This window comes from Vombatus ursinus, unplaced genomic scaffold (genome assembly GCF_900497805.2).
Source record: "Vombatus ursinus unplaced genomic scaffold, bare-nosed wombat genome assembly UNPS02004596.1, whole genome shotgun sequence".
NCBI classification, from domain to species: domain Eukaryota; kingdom Metazoa; phylum Chordata; class Mammalia; order Diprotodontia; family Vombatidae; genus Vombatus; species Vombatus ursinus.
Genome location: NW_020944374.1, coordinates 2,846,596 through 2,871,084, shown reverse-complemented (window position 1 = coordinate 2,871,084; position 24,489 = coordinate 2,846,596). Strand labels below are relative to the sequence as shown.

Genomic DNA, 24,489 nt, shown 5'->3' with positions numbered 1-24,489 from the left:
CCAGGGATAAACAGGGACTCAGTATATTCATAATCTTACTTTCTGATAGTATGCAGTCCTTCAGAATCTCAGATGCCATTATTCACTAGACTTTTCTTCAAAATAAAAATTAATAAAGAACATTGCCCATGTTCAGGTCAATTTAACAAATATTCATCTACCCCTTCCTACTTGATCGTCACTGGGCAATGAAGACAAAAAGAAAAAAAATGTTTCTGCCCTCAAGGAATTTTCCAATATACTATTTCTTGTATGTTTTACATGTTTTACATGCAGACCCAACTCCATCCAGAATTCATACTTTGTACTATTTCAGGTTCCATATACCCCTTCCCTCCCATTACTCTTAATGAGGTTTGGCTATACCATTTCTATGTATAGACACACAAATCCAGTAGGAGGTTGTGGCTGTTTGTGAAAATTGATCCCTGACCAACTCATGGCAACTTAAACAGTGAGCCAGCTTACAGACAAGAAGATGAGGGTCTTCCTCTACCATTGGTAAAAAACTCAACTCAAGAGTTTATTAAGCACCTACTATATACAAAGTCTGCTGAGTAGAGGATACAGAGCCCTAAATGAAAAACACTTCACACACTCAATGAGTTTATATCCTACTTTAGTATGTAAGGATCCAATTCCATAGGTCACCTAATATTTTCCAGGTATGTTTTTTCCGGAACCTTTGCTACTTAAGATTTCAATATAGCTGTTCAAACCTTGATACCCTGAAAAAGTCTTTGCATTGCTTTGTGGCCACAGCTTTTGGACACGACCATTGTTTTTGTTGTTGTTTGTCTTTCTTTCTCAAAGATCGTGACATCAGGAAGGTGATGCCATGACTTGCAATTGAATTGAATTTAAGTGAGGGAGGGCTGTGCAAAGACACCAGCCTCACTTTGTCCTCCAGAACCATCTGGGTCTAGTGGCAAGATCAGGATCCTCTAGTGACTAGATCAGGACAACTGGAGATGGCCAGATACAATGGGAGACCTTAACCTTTTTAAGCTAAGGTCTTTCCCAGGGCTCAGTTTGTCTGAGACAACACCTCATTCAGTGATTAAGGCTAGGTAAGAAATTGGGTAGAGAATGGCCTCTTTTACCTAGTCAAAAATTGTCAATCTGGGAGGGGAAGACCCTCAGGGTTTCTGGCCAAAATAGAAACAATTGCTGTTTAAGTTCACTCTGAGCCAATCAGGGCCCAGACAATGACCAAGCAGGGATTGCCCTGGGACCTATTGTTGGCCAGTCAATGAGAGCCAAATTGATTTGGATTTAAGGCCTGGTCCTTAAGGGAAAAAATATCTAGCCCATAAACCCCAAGATATCTTGTGATATTTCAGTGATCAAAATTTATATTCCTTTGGGCAGAGCACCCACAGATAAGGGTATGATACTATAGATGGACATATGTAGATAAGACTAGAAATATAATAGAGTTGAACATTATGGTTTCAAGGTAAATATGAAGTATTTTAGTTAATAAAATCATAAACATATATGTGTTTATATAGGTTTCCATGTACGTACATGTCTTTGAGGCTAAAAAGACAAACACTTGAAGCATTCTAAATGCTAAAAGGAAAATGCATCATATAATAGTGTGTAGACTACCAGGGCTTGTATATTTAACAAGAGAAAGTGAATCATTTCAACTGAAAATTAGTTATTGTGAAGAAGTGGACATTTTTTCTTGCATTATCTTTTTAAAAAAATATGTAGTTGTGAAGGGGGGGGTTGGGGTGCTCTTAGATGCGCAGAGGTACCCCAAGATCACGGGAAAAAGCCCAGATCGTGGTACGGATCTGCCTGAATGAATTCAACTCAGATCTTCCAGCCAGAGAAAAAGTTTATGAAAGATAAGCATATAGGCCAGACTCCAAAGGAACCCAAACATCAGTGATCTAAATGGGGTTTAAGGTGGTCAGGTGACGCTCGCAAGGATGAGCAGCGTGAGGCAGTCTAGAAAGCTCAGCATCTGAGTGGGGGCTGGGGCTAAGGTGGTCAGGCCAGGTGACGCCCCGTAACTGGGCATGGGGTCTCATCCTCTAGGGGCATGAGAAATTACCAGCATCTGAGTGGGAGCTGGGGTGGATAGGCCATATGACTCCCGTTAGGATGGGCAGGCATGAGAGGTCTTCTAAGCTTGAGAACAGCTCAGCCTCAGAATGGGGGAAAGGTCAGTCTTAAATCCAGACTGGGGGAGGGGCCATACAGTTTGGAGTGGCGGGAGGAGGAGTCCAAGGAGTGACCAAGCAGTTTGGGGTGAGGGGAGGAGGGGTCTAGGGAGATCTGGATGGGGGTGGCCAGCAAGCTGGGGTGAACAGAGCACTGGCCTAGCTAGGATTAAGGGTGGGAATGGCCAGGAAGGCAAAACAATGGGAAAGGCGGTTGATGGGGGAGGTGGACCCTTTGGAAAAGGGTCCAAGTGAGAATTTCCTTTTGGAATATCTGAGTGATTCAAACAGATGATGAGAATAGATAATGAAGGGAGCTGGAAGGGGAAGTTTGCTTTCAAAGGGCTTTTAAAGGGAAATAAGGCAGTTTCTAAAACTTTAAGGGTTTCCTGGGACCAGTAAACAAAACTGAAGCCAGGTTCTTTTTGGGGGCCAGGGAGGAAAGATGTCAAAGAGAGATAAGTGAGTCTACAAGGAATCTCAAAGTTTTAAGGTTTTTGTGGGAATTGTAGGTAAACCTCTTCATTTGTACTTGTGTTGTTATGCCGTTGTTGTAAATTGATGGTTTTATCATTTGTATTAGTAGCAGATTATAATGCTGATAGCAAATGATTTGCCTGCTGAGTATCCTTGGCATGTACAAATATGAAACCACTGTCTGTGGTCTCTGGAAAATCATGGAGAATGAAAAAGCTACTAAAGAAAGATACGTGTTCCATTTTTCAAAAAAAGGGTAATAGATCCCGCTTACTATAGGCCATTGAGCTTGACTATGATTCCTGGCAAGGTCCTAAATCATATTATTAAAGAGATTGTTTCTGAACATATAGCAAAGGAAACAGTGGTAACAGAGGGCCAGCATGGCTTCCTCAAGAACAGCTAATGCCAGACTAGCCTTTTTTGATAGTTATTTGACAGGATTACTAGATCTAGACAGGAATTCTCTAGGTAGAATTTACCTAAATTTTAGAGAAGCATTTGGCACAGCCTCAAATGCTTTTCTGGTGCAATAGATGACAAGATTTAGGGTAGATGATAGCAGAGTTAAATGAGCTTAGGCTGGATCCAACAAGTCATTGAAGGTTCAGTCCACTCCTTAAAGTAGGACTCCAGTGGAATGTCCCTGAGTTCTCTACTTGGTCATATTCTATTTAATATTTTTATCAGTGAATCAGATGAAGACATAGAAATGCAGCTGGAGAGTGTTAGACTTGGAATTGAGAAAACCTGGGTTCAAACTCTACCTCAGACATTTAATAACTGTGTGTCCATGTCCTCTTAACCTCTTTGTTTCCTCCTTTGTAAAATGGGTATAATAATATCTGTAGCAGATTGACCACAGGATTGTTGTGAGAATCAAAGAAGATACTGAATATAATGTGCTTTACAAACAAAATAAATATCAGTTTCTATCAAATTCACAAATAGCACAAAGCTCAGAAGGCTGATGAACATGCCAGTTAATATGGGATCCAGAGACATCTTGGCAGGCTAGAACTTCGAGCTCAGTTGGATAATATGAAATTTAACAGGCATAATTGTATCCCTATATTGCATCCATTCAAAGAATCTTCTTCCCAAGTGTGAGGTGAAAGAAGTATGGTTGGACGGTACTCCATTTGAAAAAATAATCTGAGGTTTTTAGTGACCTACAAGCTTATTAAATAACAAACTTATTAAGATGACAGCCAGAAAAAAAAAGCTTTTATAATCTGAGGAGGTGTTGAGTATCATAGTACCTAGGACTAGGGAAGTGATGAGTAACCTTTGTATTCTGCTTTGGTCAGACCATATCAGAAGCATTATAATGATGAAATGACATAGGCTGAATGAACCCATTCAGTAATATGGGTCCAAAGCTAGCTGAATGATAATGCTCAGAGAGTAGTTATTAGTAGCTCATTGTCAGCCTGTAATGAAGTCTCAAATGGAGTGCCCCAGGAATCTGCAATTGGCCCTATGCTGGCTAAAGGCATAGAGAACATCATTATGCAATTTGCAGATGACGTAAAGCTGGAAATAATAGCTAACACTGGATGATAGAGTCAAGATCCAAGCAGATTTTGTTCTGCTTCAGTATTTCTAACCTGTGGCAAAATAAAATAAGGTGAAATTTAATAAAGATGAGTATAAAACTATTTGTTGGGATCCAAACAGTTGACTTCATAAGCAACTTGCCTGAAAAAGATCTGGGGATTTTAATGAACTCCAACCTAGACACTAGTCAGAGGTGTGATATGGTAGTGTCCTCTCCACACACATACCCCCCCAAAATAGATTTTTACTACATTAAGAGAGGAATAGCTTCTAGTATTGAGGAGGTGATGTCCTACAGTATGAAGACCACTCTGGTAGTCTTGTATTGAACTAGAGTTTTGAAGACAGTGATAATCTGGAGAATATCCAGAGGAAAGAAATCAGAATAGTGACGATCCTCAAGCCCATGGTATGAGAGAATGGGTTAAAGGAATGGAGGTTTTTTGGCCTGGACAAAAGAAGACTAGGGAGGACATAATACTTGTCCTCAAGTATTTGAAGGCCTTTCATGAGGAAGAGGATTAGGGCAATGGTTAGAGGTTTCAGAGAGGTAACTTTGGGTTTGATAATAGGAAAACTTTCTGCCTGTTAAGAGTTGTACTCATGTGGGATAGGTGCCTTGGGAAGGAGTGGGTCTGTGCTTAATAGAGGCTTCAGGCAGAGACAGGAAGACCACTTTCTGCTTATGTCAGGGGGGAGGCAGCATGGTGGAATGGATAGAGCATTAGACTGACTCAGGAAGACAGACCTGGGTTCACAGTGTGCCTTAGATGCTTCCTTACTATATTACCCTAGGCAAGTCACTTGTCTTCTTTGAGTTCTTAGTTTTCACATAAGTAAAATGAGGTGGTTGAACTCAATCTCTAAGGTACATTCTAGTTCTTTAGCACTGTGATCCTAATGCCTTAGTTGGATTATTTTGGGGTATCAGTCTGAGTAGATAACAGCCCAGGGGACTTCCAACTGAAATTCTGTGATTCTGGGAACCAGGCTGGTGGTGAAGGGCCTCAAGACTCTGCCATATGAGGCTCAATTGAAGGGACCAGATACATTTAGTCTAAACAAGACATAAAGCAGGGGAACTTGATAGCTGTCTTCAAGCATTTGAAATACTGTTGTGATTTCTTCTGCTCCTCAGAACAATAATAATAGGTGGAAAATGAAAGGGGCAAATTTAATCTTGATGTTAGGGTAAACTCCCTATCAGAGGAACCTGTCCTGAAGGAGAATGGGCTTCTTTGGGACAAGATGCTTTCTCTCTCCCAGAAAGCCCTCTGGCACAAGCTGGATGTCTATTCATCCAGGGATATTATAGAGAGCATTCTTATTCAGGGATGGGTTGAACTGAATGGCCTGGTAGCTTCCTTCAAGCTTTGAAACTTTTTAAAGTTGTATTGGGCCTTTATCTCAGTTTAAGGGTGGCAAAAGTCATGAGTGAACTTTGCATTTTCTACTGTATGCAGCTTTCCTTTTGAAGGGATGAAATCTGTGTAACAGAGAAATTCTGCTGACTCATGTCTGGCAGCTCTTTTTCTTTTACCTTGCCTAGTGTCATTATTTCTTTTTTAAATTTAGAATGACTAACAGGTTTCTCAATTTTATTACTCACCATTTTTTTCAAGCCATCTCTTCATTGTGACTCATATTCAAGTTTCCATAAAGTGACATATCATGTGTTGATAATGTCAGTGAAAATAAATATGAACCTGTGCTTTTCCAAGTGACTACTCTGATTAATGTCCTTAATCCATGAAAATAAATAGGAGTGCTCATCAGTGACTCATTTCACATGCTTTCCCAATCCAATGAGTCTTCGGAATCAATTGAGATTTTGAAAACGGCAAAGTCAATGACAATGCTGCCGAAGCTCAGAGTCCTGCCTCCTTCTCCCATACTCTACCTTCTGGTAACTTCAGAAGAGGAAGTCTCCAGGGAAATAGAGAAAGTTAAGAATCCAGGCCTGTACAAATTTTGGTTCTTAATTCTTCAAGCTGACAGGTACCTTGGCGTGTTGCTGTGGCAACATCCCCATATTTAGATAAAATATGATAAAGTGTGAAATGAAGAAGCATACATAATATCTGATGGCAGTCTGCTGAATCTCTAATATTTGGACTGAGCAAAATGACCTCATCCTCATCTCTTTGGGACAAGGAAAGTTAAGTTGTTGAATTAAGATGAGTGGGAATAATGCTAACTTAGTAAATGGGGGGAGGTACTAGAAGGCATCAGGAAGACAGATTTGAAACCTACCCCAAACACTTCTTAGCTATGAGGCCCTGGGCAAGTCACTTAATCTCTCTTTACCCATCTGTAAAATGGGGGTCATAATCACACATGCTTCACAGATTTGTTGTGAAGATCCAGTGAGATACTGTATGTAAAGCACTTTGCAAAGCTTAAGTGCTCTATAAATATGTTTATTATTATTACTTTCTCTAAGGACTAAAAAACTTCTGGAGAACTAAAAAAATGACTTCTAAGAAGATTCTTGACAGAAATCGCAAAGTGGCTTATTATATAATACCCAACAATTCTGAGAGAGTTGACCTCAAATATTTCATCAGACACTGTTCTGGGCAAATAATTGATCTTCCATTCATATCTGTTTCAGTAATTGACGATTTATGAATATGTATGTGGAGAAAGCTGTTTGATTTTGGACATTTCTGGTGTGTAGTATGAGAACAAGAACCTGCTGCTGGGTGTTCTATTTGGTTTTTTTTGCTATGTGCTCTGGATTAAGCACATTCACTTTAACCAGGGGTGGGGAACCTGCTGCCTCAAGGCCACACGTGGCATCAGGTTCCCCACCCCTGATAAATTCTTTCTAACCAAATGATATAGCCTGTCTCTGACTTCATTCTGGGAAAATCTCATACACCATACTGAAGCCTTGGATTACCTTATCTGACTATTACAAAGATATTTCAGATGCTGTGTCTGGGTATATAGTCACTTTTCATTAACCTATTACATACTTTTAAAACATTTTCCTTCAATTCTGACACATTGCCATAATTGAATGCAAACTTCTGGTTTGCAAGATGTAGGGTCTTACCTTTCTGTGATGCACTGATAGGTCTTTGTTTCAAGGGCTGGCAAAGAGCAGGGCCCGTGAGAGTAAATACATAATCTGGTGGAAAGAGTACTGTACTCAGAAATCATGAGACCCAAGTTCCAGGCCTGGCTCTTCCATAACTAGATGGTGCTAATGTGGACAAATTCCTTTTCTTCTTCATGTTTCCATATTTATCAAATGAAGTTTCAACCAAATGGTTTGGGATAGATCTTAGAGTTTTGAATAGAGAGGAGGGAAAGGCCCAGAATATTTCCTACTGGGGACTAGCAGAGAACCCTTCAAGTTTTTTAGATGTGGATACATGAGGACTTAAGATCTTCAGAAACCACTGAAGAATAGACATGCTATGTATTCTGAGTTTGGGGTTTAGATTAAACTCTCAGAAAATCTGTATTAGAAAAAGTCATTTGAGTGAAACGGTGTTATCCTCAGCTCCTTGGGGCAAGGAAAGTGATACTTTCTTAAGTTTTTACATCAGTATGCGTGGGGATGATGATACGATGGTAAATGGGGCAGAGGCAGCATGACATCATGGATGGGTGCTGGGTTTGGATTCAGGAAGATGGGCTTGAATACTTTTTAGCTGTGTGATCCTGGGTAAGTGACTTAGCTTCAATGGCACAGTGAGTAGAGCTTGGCTTGGAATCAAGAAGACTTATCTTCATGAGTTTGAATGCTACCTCTGACACTTACTAGCTGTGTGACCCTAGGCAAGTCACTGAACCCTGTTTGCCTCAGTTTCCTCATCTGTAAAATGAGCTGGAGAAGGAAATGGTAAACCATTCCAGTATCTTTGCCAAGAAAATCCCAAAATGGGTCATGGAGAGTCAGATACAACTTAATAACAAAAGGAACTCATATTTAAAATGGGGGATTTTTTTTAAATAAAAGTAAAAAAAAGTATAGATGTTTTCTTCTCAATACAATTTGAATAGTTTTGGCCCATTTAGGATTCTATTGCTTGACTTAGCAATGTGTATGTAACATTTTAACTATCCTCTTAAACACTCTTTAAGCATAATGGTGTACTTGCCCGCCCCCCCAAAGAAAGGCCCTTTAAAGGGCAGCACTGTGCTTTTTTCAGTGCTTTCTCTATGTGTATTTCATTGCATTTGTACCACCATTTCTCAGTCCAGTAGTAAAGCTATTTTAGGGATGTTTTTTTTTTCTTCTAGAACCTAAGAATCATGAGAACCATAAATGTAAATGACAAGCACAAAATAAGTAACCACATTCAAGGGACAGTAGTCAAACTTCTAATTTTTCAAAAGCACGATTGCTGACAGTGGGGAAATGTTTTCATGAGAATATGGAAAAGTGAGAATAGAAAGGAGACTTTTGTGCCATCATCTCATATACTGAATTTTTTTCTTAATGCATTGGTTTTTCTTTGTTTTAGAGATGGAATTCTGTGAGACTCCCCACATTCTGTGCTCAGGCTACCAGACAGACATGCACAGTGTATCTCAGCATGGCTACCAGTTAGAGATGGGCTCTGATGTGGATACAGAGACAGAAGGTGGCACCTCTCCTGACCATGCCTTGAGGATGTGGATGAGGGGAATGAAATCAGAACACAGTTCGTGTTTATCAAGCCGGGCCAACTCTGCATTGTCCTTGACTGACACAGACCACGAAAGGAAGTCTGATGGAGAGACTGGTAAGCATGCCCATTATATAATTCTTAAAAACCAGACAGAATGCTACGATGATCTTTTCTTTGTTTTACTTACTCCGTCTACCTATTGGTATGTAAAATGGAAGCACAAAGTGGCAAAATCCCATGTATGTGACATAATATCTTTGCTACCACATGCTTTCGCTTTAATATCTGGCACAGTACTGTCCATTTCCTGTCAGAATGCACAATCACCTCTCATGTACGTCTCTTAGCATTCGCCTTTCATTGTCACCTATCTTTAGGGTGCAACATTTACATCAAAATATGTATTGGGGCCTTTTGGCTTTGGTAATTGATGCATGAATAATAAGTAATTTTTATAGCATAGTCTTTTTATGTTTCCTAATGTTCATATTACTAATGTTGCTCATATTTACCTGTTGAACACATGTAGACTGATAGAAATTAATCAGCTTAAAATGAGCTGTTTTTTTTTATGAAACAGTAATTCATAGGAAAATAATGTTACTTGCTAGAGAATGGATATAAGTATTAATCTCATTAAATCATAATTATTTTTCTACTCTTTAAAATGACATAATTCATTTATTGTAATTCTGATTTTCTTTTTTTTTCTTGTATTCTAACGTTACCTCACAATAGAAATACTTTCATAGAAAAGATGTTAACATTTCAAATCTTTTCTCTCGCCATCAATTACTGTCTTTGTCATTTGGGTGCTTTTCACCATGTCCACAGGCCCCAACGTAAAATTTGTCTCTTAGAGTCTTAGTGACCAAGTAGCCATTGCCGAGAGGAAATGAGGTTCATTAGTAGTCTTACCCCTCTTGCTTTTCTGTTTTGTCCTCCTCTGCCTCAAATCTCCACAAGATACTGGAGGCAAAAGTCACAAAACTATTTAGCCCTTCATTAGCCAACCATTTTCCAAACTATAGATGGAGGTGCTTCAGAATGTCACTGAGAAGTCCTTAGAGACTTGTCAAGTCCTAAGTTGGCTCACTCCCATTTACCAGTCTGGGGGTAGGATAATCAAGATTGTACATGGTAACAAATGTGATGGACAAGGGAGAAAAAAATCAGTGCAAGAGTATCGATGGTGCAAAGTTAGGCCTTTGTTGTAATAGAAGCTTAGGGTCATTTTAAAGTGTTTTGGATTTTCCCGAAGACTATCAAGTTCACTCTTACCCTATTGAATTATTGGTTCAGTTTGTTTTCCATCAGTACTGTCTACCCAAGATACATGTATTGATGAACCGGATGAATAGACTGTCCATACAACTGCTTGCTGGAAGAAGAAAAATAGCCAATTTTCACCAACTTGGCATTTCCTATTTAGACAGATAAGCCAGATACTTTTGAGTGATTATAGATCTCATTTAGAAGCCTCTGCAGTGTTTCAAAAGCTAGATACAATTAATAAAATATCATCCACAAGCAAACATCTGAAAGACCACCATCCATGGGGAATCCTTCGATTTAGTTGCTGAACATACTCCATAAGGCTGGCACACAGCTTTGGCAACCATACATTACCCTGATATTGACTCACTTGGTATTAATGTAGGATTGCTGAAAAAGTTCTGTGTTAGAGAATTCCATATTTGATGGAATCTTGAGTAGTTTTGACATATAACTGGAGGACCACTTACTGAAAGAGAACCATTAAGGTGGCATTTAGCCCTCCCAAATCAGTTTTTTTTAATGGTCAACAGACAATAAGCATAGCAGGATCTTGTATTCTCTGTTCAGTCAATTGTGTGAAGATAAGAATAAAGTTTGCTATAGAATATTATTTGTGAAAGCCTGAACATTCATGCCTTCATCAAGGATGCCCTCATTATATGTGTAGATTTTTCTCATTAAAATATCATATGGAAGGGAAGTTACGCCTATGAGAAGAGAATCATTGGTGAATTCTCAATAGCCATTTTGGCTTTTTGAGTAAGAAAATGTGTTAATTTTTTTCAAGGGTTTGAGATATTTCCATCTCTCTGATACCTTTTGAGTCAATGCATTGCACCTCCAACATTGCGTAGTGTCTGGTACAGACTTCGATGTATAATTAATGCTAGCTACCTGGACTTAGTCTCATTCAGCTGCTCTCCCCATTTTGTTTTCTTCAGTGTCATTTCTACGTCCTCATACAGCATATCAGGGATGGTGATGTTAGAATCTACTTTTGGTCGTTCCACTGTAATTGATAGAGAGAAGACTTATTGAAATCTTGACGGATGTTTTCAATTATTCATCTGTTTGTTGTCCTGCTTCCACTTTGATCCCCAAATGCTCATAGCGTCCTGATGATATTTAGGTGATCCTCTCATCAAACTTTGGATAAACTTGCTTTTTGTTCCATTGCTTGTCACTGTTTTATGAGACAATACTGTATCTAACTTTCCATCATTTTCCTCCACAAGATTTTTGCAAACAAGTTTATTTTCTAAGCTCGTGTTTCCCTTACATGAAGCAGAGAGATCAACCATTGCCGGACTGATAACTGTTCCAAGGCCCTCTTGGTCTCCTAATGTGAGGCAATTGATTTATATCAGTTAAACTTAAGAAATGATAATAGTCTGTATCAATATCTTTAAGAATTTATTTCCCATTTTAAAAATGTGATTGAATAGAATAAGTTATAGTGGCTTCAATTGCACAGCCTATCTTTTCATTTTTAATTTCCTAACACCATATTCATTTTCTCTTTAGGCTAACAGTCCATTGGTCTGACTATTCCAGACAAATAATTTTGAAATGACTCCCACATCAGTAGCCCTTGGTTGCTTGTCTGTAAGAATATAATCAGTTTCATCTTTAGTGATATGTGGTGCTTGCTGTGTCCACCATACATTTTTAAAATGCTCGTTGTGACCACTGTGATATGAGATAACTAATTGTCTCATGTAAAGATATATCTTTGTGCCTTGGGAAGCAAAATTAAAAAAAAAAAACTCTATCACCTCATTTATTTGTTTCTTCAAAGAGAATTTGTGAGTCAGCCTTCCATTTACCTGCATCTTCTTTTTGTCTTCTGGATTCAGTTACAGTGTCGGTGATTTAATTGGTCCAGTCTTTATGGCAACTTGTTAGCAACTGAACAAAAATCTCATATTTACAATATCAAGACAAGTTAATATTTATTGATGGTCTAAAATCTTTTTTGATTCTTAGTACCCTCTAAGTCCCGTTTGTACCATTCTGGTACATTCACTGTAGAAACAAAAGGAAGCTATATAGGACTGAGAACTACTTAGTATTTTTCTTCTTTTCATTGATTAACCGGGACAAAGAATTCATCATCCCTTGAGCAGCCTGCGGGTGATGAGCTTCTCTGTACTTGGCTAGATCAATCTGTGGAGAGCAGCTAGAATTTGTCACCAGGACAGTACTCAAGGTTTTCCTAGTAAGGTAGAACTTGCCAGATTCTCTGCTCTGCTGACATAGCCTTCAAGAACCTGTGGTCACCTCTTTGCCACAGTGAGACATCAAAGGAGCAGTTGTGTATAGGGTTCCCACTGAAGACTCCTTGAAATATTTTAAGAATGAATGCATGGTATAGTGGACGGGTTTGCACACTACAGCCAGCAAATCCATGTCTACTTGGTGGAAAGGGTACTTATTTGGAGTCTAAGGGCCTGGACTCACATGCGGGTTCTGACATGAGCTTCAGTGCGATTTGGGGCTGGTCATTTAACCTCCCTGAACCCCAGAAGAGTCTTTGCCCTGAATTTAGGTAGATTTTAGAACTTTAGCCTTCCTAAGATAGCCTAGCTTGGGCATTCAACTTCATATTTCCATAACTTTGGTTGGAAAGGTTTATCTCTACTATTTAATTAGCCAGAAAGACCTTTCAAAACACATATGCAATATTTATATTCCCTCATCAGATCTGTTTGCTTGTTCTATATTCTGGGGCATTAAAATAATTGACCTTCAGTATCAACACTCCCTAACTTAGTGTGTCAAAAAACATCAGGTGCTGGAAGGAGCCATGGACTTCTAGGCCTCCATGGGAGCAGTATTCATTCTCAGAGGTGAAGATTTTGTCAATGCATTCTCTCTGATTCATGATTTTCAGCAAGCTCTTTCTTTTGAAAAAAAAATTTAGATTTTAGTTATTTTGCAAAATTAAATTTTGTTTTATTTCCAAATGAAGATCCATCTTCTCTCCCTCCCACCTTCCCATTCCCAACTACCTTCCCATGTTGAGAAAGCAAGAAAAACAAACAAACAAAAAAACACTGTTACAAACATGTATAGTCAAGCAAAATAAATGATTACACTGGCCATGTCCCATAAAATATGTCTCTTCTACATTTGGTTAGAGCACAGACCTGGGTTCAAGGATTTATAGGAAATTGGTACTCAAAGCTAGTACAAGCATGAAATTTATTATTATATGTGACACAGCAAGCAGGCAAAAAAAAGTATATGCATATGCTATATGGCAATACAGACAAACAGTGGTTTGGCCCCATAGAAGCAAAGAAACTCATCCAGCTCAGGGGATGGGAAATGGATATGGTAGTAAAGTTCTCATTGGGAGTACTCACTTAGAGTTGGGATCTGAATGAGGAAGTTTTGTACCTTAAAAGTAGGCTTGGTTGATATTAAGTTTTTGATACCAGAGTGAGGAGGGGGCATTTCCAAATCAGACCTAGATGTGGTAGGGAATTCTCTGGGTCACTTATCAGTAGCAGACTAGAGTGAGGGGGGGATTTCCTTACTGACATTAGAAATTGGGTAAGGATTCAAGTTGGTAATCAAAGATCCTAGGAATACATATGGCTCCCATCCACTGCATTTGGCCAGAAGTCTTATCAAATCAGAAGCCAAAATCATTGATGTGTCTAACTCAGGGTCAGAATGAGTCAGGATGGTGGAAAAGTACAATTTGTTTGTCATTGCTTATATGTTTATGGTCATTAGGACCACTTAGCCTAAATAATTTTATATTGGAGTCTTATCTAAAACTACAACATCAAACAATATATTTCAAAATCACTGTTAGCACAGTCTCAGTCTACACTTTGAGTCTATCACCTCTCTATTAAAAGGATGGGTGGTGTGTTTCATTATGAGTTCTCTGAAATTGTGGTTGATCAATGTGTTGATAAAGAGTTCCCAAATCTTTCAGAGTTACTTGTCTTTATGATATTCTTGTTATTGTATAAACTGTTCTCTTGTTTTACCTTACCTTGTGCCAATTCATACAGGTCTTCCTGGGTCTTTCTGAAACTGTCACCATAATTTCTTACAGTTCAGTAGTATTCTATCATATACATATACTTGTTCACCCATTCACCAATTCATGGACGTCGTCTTAGTTTACATTTGCTTGCCAACACAAAAAGAACTGTTACCAATATTTTGGTACATATCAGTCCTCTTTCTTTAATCTCTTTGAGGTATAGACCTGGTAGTGGTCTTTCTGGGTGTAAGGGTATAGATAGTTTAATAGCTTTTGGGGCATAGTTCCAAACTGCTTTCCATTGTGGCTGAACCTGTTCGCAACTTTACCAACAATGCATTTCCTTCTCACTTGGATTAATTTATTACACATTCCACTCCTTCACATATTCTCTGGTCCAGCAAAACCATGCTTCTCGATATATAACATTTTGTTTCCCATTCTGTACCATTGACTGCTGTCCCCAATGCCTGGAATGCACTCCTTACTCACCTCTACCTTTTGGAATCCATGATCTCCTTCCGGGCTCAGCTCCAGTTCCATCTCTGCATGAATGACATAGGCCTTTACTGAATCTCCCCAGTTGTTGTTAGTGTGTCTCCTCTCTCAATTTTACCATGTATTGATTTGCATTTGTGTTGAATTGATTTTTTTTCTCTATATAAAATAATTCTTTAAACAAAATGTAAGTTCCCTTGAAGACAGGGGTTCGTCTTTGTCTTTGTATCCCTGAAACCTAGCACAGTGCTTGGCATATAAGGGAGGGAGGTGCTTAATAAATGCTAGTTGAATGCATTGTAACTCTGATAATTGGGAATCACATACCATAGGAATCACTAAGCCCCAAATGAAATTAGTGAATTCATATTATTAATTCGTAATATTAATTAATATTATTCATTTAATTAATTGTATTCAGGGTTGTGCTGGAGCCAACTCTAACCAGTTTAGGAGAGCCAGTTGTTAAATTTTCATTGTAAGCATTTACACCTCAGAAATTTGCAATCACAAGTCGGGTTAGATTTATTGTTTAATTTATTGTCTTGACTTAAAGTCTTAATGCAGATGAAATTTAAAAGTGTTTGTGAATGCCTTCTCCCCCCCATCCTGCAATCCCATCCTGGTTGTTAAACATACAGCCCCATATATGCCTACATTTTACTTTGGAAATTCCAGCCATCTAGCTGATGGTTGATCTCTCTGTCACAATCTAATCTAGCCAGTAGCTGAGTTATCTCTTTTCCTATAGTCCCCTATAAATATAGTCTTTCTGGTTATACTCAAGGAAATTGCTCTTTGTGCCGTACTTTATATATCTGAAGTTCACCATTTTCAAAAATAAAGGTAGACTTCATGTTAGGCAACAGAAGTGTTTGTAAGGACATAGGAGCAGGGATTTAGAGCTGGGAGGAACCTACAAGGTCACATAGTCCAAACTAGCCCCACTTTAACACGTATACTTTATAGATTTGTAAAAATGAGGCCATGTTTTAAATGCTAAATGAGGAGAAAACTATTAACAGCAAACTTTTTAAAAAATGAATACTCAAATGAATTTTGAAAGTTTTGATTTTTGTTTGGTGTATTTTTTGAAGAAGCAGCATGGCATAGTGGATGGAGTGCTGAGCGTGAGTCAGACTTGCTAGAAGCCTGTCCTCTGACCCCTCCTGGCTTTATGACCTTGGATGAGTTACTTGTCCTCTTTGTGCTTCAGACAGATTCCTAAAGCTCAAGAATTTCCCAGCTGGGGGACATCATACTGAGGCTCATCTGAATGTCCTTCACTGGGCCTGTGGCATAATAAAACAATCCATCCATCATCAGTATAATGAAACTCACCATTGTATTTGTTGCAACTCTTCAATCCATGTCCTTACGTAGCTATTTATATGTTTTGAAAGGAGGGTTCCCTTTATCATTTTTATTTCTAATTGCACAGATCTCCATGCTTCTGAAGCCAGCCTTCTATTTTATTTTTACATCTTATATCACTTACATCCAAGATGTTTCTTAGATGCTGCTAGAAATTCATAAGACCATACTTCATATTGCTTCAGCTTAGAGATTTTCATTTGTATTGAATTTCCCTAGAGGTCTCGTCATAATCAATATTAAATGGATTTAATCTCATATTTTTGTTTCTTTCATTTTAAATGTGGGATGTGGAGAACGTGATATAGAATGGGTGTATTCATAGGTATACATACTCATAAATGTGAGGTTTGAGGGCATCTTTTTTTTTTAGGCAATTGGGGTTAAGTGACTTGCCCAGGGTCACACAGCTGGTACGTGTCCAGTGTTTGGTCTGAGGCTGGATTTGAACTCAGATCCTCCTGACTTCAGGGCCAGTGCTCTATCCACTGCGCCCCTTAGCTGCCCCATAGGGGCATCTTTTAATAAACAAAATTTATGTCCGTGCTCTTCAGTTACCTAATTAGGAAGCAGTCAGACAAATATGTTTTACAACTATTGATTCAGGTCACTTTAAACAATTACAGGGTTAATTCTTACCTGTAACAAGTCTAGCATGTAACTTGAAAAGGTGATTTCTTATCCAAATTAACTGGTTGAAATAATGTACATGGCTGAATTCACAGAGCACAGACTGTCACTACTGGAAGGACTTTGAGAGATCACCTAATCTAACCCCTTCATTTTTCTCATTTTACGTGAGAGTAAACTGAGATACTGAGCAGTGAAGTGGCTTCACCAAGGTCACACTGCTGTTGACTGGCAAAAAAATACAATAAAATGGAGATAGGAGGATAAGGAGCTCTTCATTTCCCAGCAGCCATTTACAGTCTTCCTCAGACTTTTTGTTCTCCAGGCTGAATTATCCAGTTTGTTCTTTTACACACTGAGTACCACAACAAACTTGTGCTATAGAAAACAACACCAGAGAATCATAGGATACAAGCTGTAGAGGGGGCCATCAAAGGTCATCTTGTCCATAACTCCACCTCCAGGCAGGGGTACATGAAAACCATCCCAGTAATAGCTTCCTCCTTCTCTTCTCTTAAAATTCCCCAGAGAAAAAGAGATCCTTTCCTAATCCCCTTCTTTAACACCTCTCAACCCTTACTAGTTGAAAAGTCATATCCATTAGTCCACGAGCTTTTATTAAGTACCTACTGTGTGCCAGCGAAATGTGCTCCATGCTGGGGATACAGAAACAAAAAAATTAATCTGTCCTTCCTTTAATTACATAAGGAAAATACATGTACACAGATAAATAGATGAAGTATATACAAAATCAACACAGTAACTAACTTTTAGAGGAGGGCACTATCAATGGGGGAGGTGTGTGTTGAGGGAGCATTATGAAAAACCCCATTTACAGCTCTGAGGTTGGAGTTCCAGGGCTTGACTTTGAGTCCTGGATCTGCTCCTTGTGGTCTTTGTGGCCTTGGACAAGTCAATGAATCTTCTTGAGCCTTAGGCAACTCTGTACAATGAGGATTTGAAGAGATTGTGACAAGCCATTTAATTGGACTAAATAAAATGAAATTGAATAGGTATAAAAATGTAAAGCCCTTCCCTTGTGAGTGCATTTTTAAACTAGATAAGTGAGACATGGCTAAATAGTCAGTTTGAAAGCTATCTGAGCTTTTTTAATGAACTGCAAGGTAAACTTGAGCCCACAATGTGATGATGCCTCAGACAGAAAAGCTAAAGTAATTTTGGGCTGCATTGAGAGGCATGGCTTCCAGGAAACTGATATTAGACTTCTAGCCAAGCTGACTACCTAAATAAAAGATAAGATGACCCAGATCCCATATATGTACTTCAATAAAATTCTCAAGTTTACACCAGAACAAATAGTGGTCAGGAAATCCAGTGAGAAACCATAGTTAGTGACTTCTTCTACCCTAAAGCTGCATAAGAGGTCTGCCAGAAGCCTGAGGGGAGAAAGGGAGCCAATCAGTAAAGCCAGTTATAGTACAGAGTAGCTTCCCAACTCTCCCAGAGATGGCCAGGGACAAATGTAATTGGCAAAGTTTTGTATCTGGAAGCAGGAAGAGTATAGGACTTAACTGAGAAAGTGCCAGAGAGTGGCGGCGGTGGGAAATGGCCTGCACTGTACTCAGACTGGGATACCATGGTTCTAGAGGCTCTGAGGCTCTTTTATGCTGTGTCCTGAGATGTCAGAGAGGGCCTACAAGATCTCAATCTCTAAGCCTCAAAGATCCAGAGGTGCCTAACCCTGAGAGGTGGATGTCATTTCCAGAACCAAGGCAAACCAATATGAAACCATGAAAGGTCAACTGCCACATCCAGAAGTATAGCAGGGTGTAGAGCCTAGCTCTAGCACAAAGCCCTAATTCAGGAACTGAATTGGAGAGATGAATAAATCAAAGAACACATTGACTGGCATCAGAAGTTATTTTTGCTTTAAAGATTCCCAAAAAGAAAGGGCAAGTTATTCCATAACAAACTCCAAACAGAGCTATAAAGGAAACAGTGGTCTTTACACAAGGACTATATATGACTTTCCATGAATTATGTAAATTATTTAAATAGACTTTACATGAATAACTAGAAGAAATAGAGTGAGATTAAAAAATGAAATAGAAGCACTCAAGGGAAGAATTGGAAGGGGAATAAATACCTTAGAACAGAAAGTAGTGGTAATCCTTATTCAAGGAATGGACTACCTGAAAACTAGAACAGACCAAGCAGAAATCGATGACTCCGTGGAAGAGCAAGAAATATTAAAACAAAATCATAAGATTGAAAAAAAAAAGAAGAAAACATAAAAAATCAACTGACCTGGGAAACAAAAGAGAAATAATTTAGTAATCATTGGATTCCCCATAAATTATGCTCAAAAAAAAAAAAACCAATCCAGGCACTATTTTAAGAAATCATAAATGAGAACTTCCCAGATCAATTTGAAGTAGAGGAAAAAGTAATGATAAAAAGACTTTTCCAATCATTTCCTTAAAGAACATCAAAAGAAAAAGACCCAGAAATGTGAGCCAAAAAATACTGTGTAAACATCTAGGAAAAAATGTAGTTCCAGTATTAAAGAAATGCAGTCAGGATCACACAAGACCTTTTAGCTTCTACTATAATCAAGTGGTGATATTGGAAAACATTTTGGCAGAAGGCAAAAGATATATAGGCTTACAACAAAGAATAACTTACTCTACAGAGCTAAATAACTTACAGGGTGAAAATGTGCCCTCAATGGAATAGATTGAATTTTAGGCATCCCTGATGAAAATGTTACAGCTGGGGCAGCTAGGTGGTGCAGTGGATAGAGCACTGGCCCTGAAGTCAGGAGGACCTGAGTTCAAATCCAACCTCAGACCAAACACTTGACGCGTACTAGCTGTGTGACCTTGGGCAAGTCACTTTACCCCGATTGCCTCACTAAAAAGAAAAAAAGAAAATGTTACAGCTGGGTAAGAATTTTAAAATACAAATGTAAGAATCCAGAAACATCTGGAGGGTAAATTTATTTGAAAAATTGGAAGGAGCTGTGGGATGATGTGCTAATATTCTAATGGGAGAGAAGAAACAAGTATCCCTTTAGAACCTTAATATTTTCAAAGTATATTGAAGGAGGTAAATAATAAAAAAGGTGATCCTGGGAATAGTTTGGTTTTGATCTGAGGGTTTGAAGAAGCAAGAGAGAAGGAAGATTAAAAGGAGGAATATGCTCATATAGAAATGAGGAAAAAATAGGTGGAACTTATTTCTCATAATTTGGGATATATAAAAAGATACTATAAACATGGAGGAAGAAGAAGGAAGAGCAGGAATCAGATATTCCCCACAATTAAATGAACAAAGTGCATTGTTGAACATGCACAGGGTTTGGTGTCAAAATATGTCAAAGAACTCAATAGGAAAGCAGCTGAGTTGGGGTTGGGGTAAAGAGAGAGGATAATTCCAGGTAGGGAATAATCAGAAGCAAAACAAACTGCCTGATCCTAAATGGGGGTGGAATTTAAAGTGGGGGAAACAGAGCTGGAGCTTAAGGGGGTATCTTAAATTGCCTCTTTTGGGGAATGGCTGACCAAAATATGTACAATTACAAAAGACAGTATTTCACAAAATCCTGAGTAGTGTGAACTGAGCAGAACCAGGTCATACAAGGAGAGAGCAACATTCTAAAGAAAAAAAACTTTAAAACACTAAAGAAATCTGATGAATATAATGACCAACCATGTCTCCAGGACGCCAATGATGAAACATGTTACCCACCCCTTGACAGAGAAGTGATAGATACAAGGTACAGAAAGGGATATATTTTTGGATATGGCTACTATTCTCATTCATTTTACTTAATTGCTTATTTGTTACAAGGGATTTTCCTCCCTTTTTTGTATTGCTGACTTGGGAGGGGAAGGGAGACCAGGGTTTTTCAGAAATAGTCATGTCAAGAAAAAGAGGGCCATTAAAACATGTTTTAAATGCACAGAGAACAGAAGCAAATATGGACAAGTCTGACAGTTTTGAATGCAAGATGTATTATTACTTTTTTAAAAGCAAGTGCTATGGAATGGAGATTGACAGTTTCATATAAAAATCTTTTTTGTATGTTGTGTATATGGAAATGATCTTTTTCTAGCTTAAGTTCATAATCAAAAGAAACTTTTAAGAATAAAAAAACTAAGGAGACAATGGTTCTAGTGTACTCTGCTATGATCAAGCCATATCTGTATTATTGTTTTGAGTTCTGGGTGACACATTTTTTGGGAAGGATATTGAGCAGGATGACCAGGATGGTCAAGGGCTATCATGCCATATGAAAATTAGATGAATTAATCTGAAAAAGAAAAGACTTGAGGGGACTGGGTAGGGGTAACATGATAGGTATCTTCTGGTATGCTGAATGGATGTTTTAATCATCATGAAAAGGCCCATCTACAATAGATGCCTCTATTTTCTCTCCTCTTGCTCTCTTCTTAACTACTTACAATCTGGTTTCCAAACTTATTCCACCAAAACTGGTCTCTCCAAAGTTACAAGAGATCTCATAGTGGCCAAATCCAATGACGTTTTCTCAGTCCTCATTCTCCTCAACCTCTCTGTAGCCTATGACACTGCTGATTACCCTCTCTTCCTTGATATTCTCTTCAAGTTTTCGGAACACCACTGTCTCCTGGTTCTCCTCCTAACTGCTTCTGCTTGGACTCTTTTGCTAGATTCTTATCCAGATCGTGCCCTTCAACCATAGATATCCCCCAGGGTGCTATGCTGGGCCCACTTCTCTTTTCCCTCTATACTATTTCATTTGATAATCTCATCAGTTCTCATGGTTTTAATTATCATTTCCATGCTAATGATTCTTAAAATTACTTATTCCGTCCCAACCTCTCTGCTGACTTCCAATGTTGAATATCCAACTGTCTTTGACATCTCAAACTGAATGTCCAGTAGATATCTTGCACTAAACATGTGCAAAACAGAACTCATTCTCTTTCCCCTCAACTTTTCCTCCTGCCTCAACTTCCCTGTTACTATGGAGGGCAACACAGTCTTCCCAATCCCTCGTGCTCCCAACGTAGGAGTCATCCTGGATTCCTTACTGTCATCCTCCATATCCAAGCTGTTGCCAAGACTTGCTGATTTTACCCATGCGGCATTTCTCATATACATCCATTTCTTTTCTCTGACACTGCCACCACTCTAATGCAGGTTCTCATCACCTCATGCCTGGACTATAGCAGTAATCTGTTGGTGGGTCTGCCTACTTTAGGTTTCTCCCCTCTGCAATCCATTCTCCATTCAGCCACCAAAGTGATTTTCTTAAAGCATAGGGCCAAACATGTCACACACATACACATACACATACACATACATACATACATACATACACACACATAGACCCCCTATAACCTCCAAGATCAAGTACAAAATCCTCTGTTTGGTATTCAAAGCCTTTTATAACTTAGCCTTCCTCCCTTTCCAGTCTTCTTACACTACAGTCACTGCTACATACTCTTTAATCCAGTGACACTGGCCTTTTTGTGGTTACATGAACAAGATACTCCACCTCTCAGCTCCAAGCATTTGATCTGGATATCTCCCATGCATGGAATGCTTTCCCTCCTCATCTGTATCTACTGGCTTCCTTCAAGTCCCAACTAAAATTCCATCTTCTTCAGTAAGCCTTTCCCAACCCCTCTTAATTCTAGTACCTTCCTTCTGTTGACTATTTCCCATTTATCTCCTATATGGTTTGTCTGTACATATTTGTTTTCTCATTGTGTCCCCCATTATATTGTGTCTTTTGCCTATTAACACAGTGCCTGACACATAGTAGGCACTTAAGAAATTTTATTGAATGACTTTGTATATTTTTGTTTATACTTATGTATCATGTATATTATTTCTACCAGTAGAATGTAAGCTCTTTGAGGATAGAGATAACTTTATTTTTGTCTTTATAGCCTCAGTGTCAAGCCTAGAACCTAGCATACAAGAGAAGCTCAAATAAAATCTTGATTGATTCCAGTACAGCATACTTTTCTCATTTTTAGCTTTATTGGATTTTTGTGATCAGAGTCATTGAACAAGTTTGCCTCTTTCAGGGGATTTTAATGTATAGATCACTTATACCCTGTTGGGACAATTTTTTCAAGGATACCTTGGATTTAAAAAAAAATTATTAAACAGTGAACATAATGGGATCTCTTTTGTTTGTTGTCTTCAACCAAAATGTAAGCTCCTTGAGGGCAGGGACTGTCTTTGCTTTTGTTTGTATTTGGGTCCCAAAAGATTAGCACAGTGCTTGGAACTTAATAAGCATTTAGTGATGCTGATTGTACTTGTACTCCTGATATCTTTCGGTCAGTTGGTAAAGATGTAGTGTACTGTGGATTGTAATTTTGTTATATCCTGTTTCCAACTAGTACAGTCATTAAAGATGATCTCAATGTGTCTGGAGATGATTCTGATGATTTTTTTCTTATTGAGTGGAAAGTAAGCCTATATGTTGATAGTGGTCGATGTTCTCCTAGTCTCCTCTTTTAAGTATTGCTGAGATGTGAGAATTGTTTTTCCCTACACCACTGGTGTCTTTCCTTTCTTCAGTTAGTGTGTGGATCAGTCCCTCAGTCCCTTCAAAACTGTTACCTACAGCACAGATCTATGTGCACTTGTTCTAATTCAGTTACTTTTTCCATCTTTGTTCTCTTCAGTGCTATTTCTACCTCCCCTATAAATGTAACCGAGACTATGATGTTAGTATCTAAGTGTAGTGTCTGTCCTTGATGGTGAAAAGTTTGTTGTAAAAATCTTTCTAGATCTTTAGCATTTTTTTCTCTGAGGTTGTCATCATTCCAGTTCCATCATTAAATGTTCTCAGTATGGCTTTCCTTATACTTAGGTTTTTAACCAAGCTCTTTCAGTTGTACCCTCAGCTGTCACTCTGGGAAGAAACCCCTTTAGAGATGCTGCAGCCTGGTCAGTGCTCCTGCTCTTGAGCTAGAATGTCATATATGATAGCGCTTACCTCACAACTTGAGGCTTCGATCATGGTTAATATTTCTGGTTGTCTTTTCCCAATCCTGTTGTTTATCCTTGCAGTAGCCTCTTAAAGGTAGAGATGGAATTTCAACTACCCAGGAGGCCTCTAGTTTTCACAGATTTCTAGGCATTTTGTTCCATGTCTGTTGTTGAGACATTTTACAAGGAAGGGAAGTTCTGTTAGAGACCACAACACCATAGCAATTCACCAGTAATGCTTCCCCTTGCTTCTGTAACATATACCAGTGAAGCACATAATATACAATGGATTAGCAATAAGTACACCACCACTGTCATGCAGATGTTGTGGGACAAATGGCCATCCTGGGTTTTCTGGGTGATGTGAGACTGTTATTCCCCCAAGACCTTTTGTCTTCCTTAAGATATTTGGCCATGTGGAACCATTCATAGGATTTGAATGGAAGCATTTATATTCATTTATTTATTTTCTTTTCCTGTTTGTTTTTCCCTAGCAGTATAAGTTAAACAGGACACTTCCATGGCAGTGATAACAGTTCCTCAGGAACCATCCAAATGTCAAAGGAAGTATGTGGAACAATGCAATGACTTGGTAATAGCTTTGGCAGGAGCCCTGCTGTATAACTGACATAATAACGGCTCTGCTGGACCCATCACACGTGTATAAGACACTGCAGTTGACTTTGGAATGGCTCCTTTGGAGATGTTACACCATCAAAGGAAGTATGTAAGTCATCAGAATTGCTGTAGGTGTAGGCAGTGCTTCTGCAGTTGTTTTCATTTGCAGGGAAATTATAGCAATCTAGATGGCATTAGGAAGCTAGGAACTGGACAAGTCTGGAGTTCTTTTTCTTTTCCCTCATACAAGATATTTAAATCTATTTCTGCTTTCTCTGTACTG

General features: G+C 38.6%; 1 protein-coding gene across 1 annotated transcript in view; it reads left to right on the top strand.

Annotated features, from left to right (window-relative positions):
- The window catches only part of TENM1 (teneurin transmembrane protein 1), a 540,368-nt gene that overhangs the window by 71,311 nt on the left and 444,568 nt on the right, over positions 1-24,489 (top strand). The window contains exon 2 of the mRNA XM_027838584.1: positions 8,696-8,956. Coding sequence (XP_027694385.1) covers positions 8,696-8,956 — 261 coding nt within the window. The remainder of the gene's footprint in view (positions 1-8,695; positions 8,957-24,489) is intronic.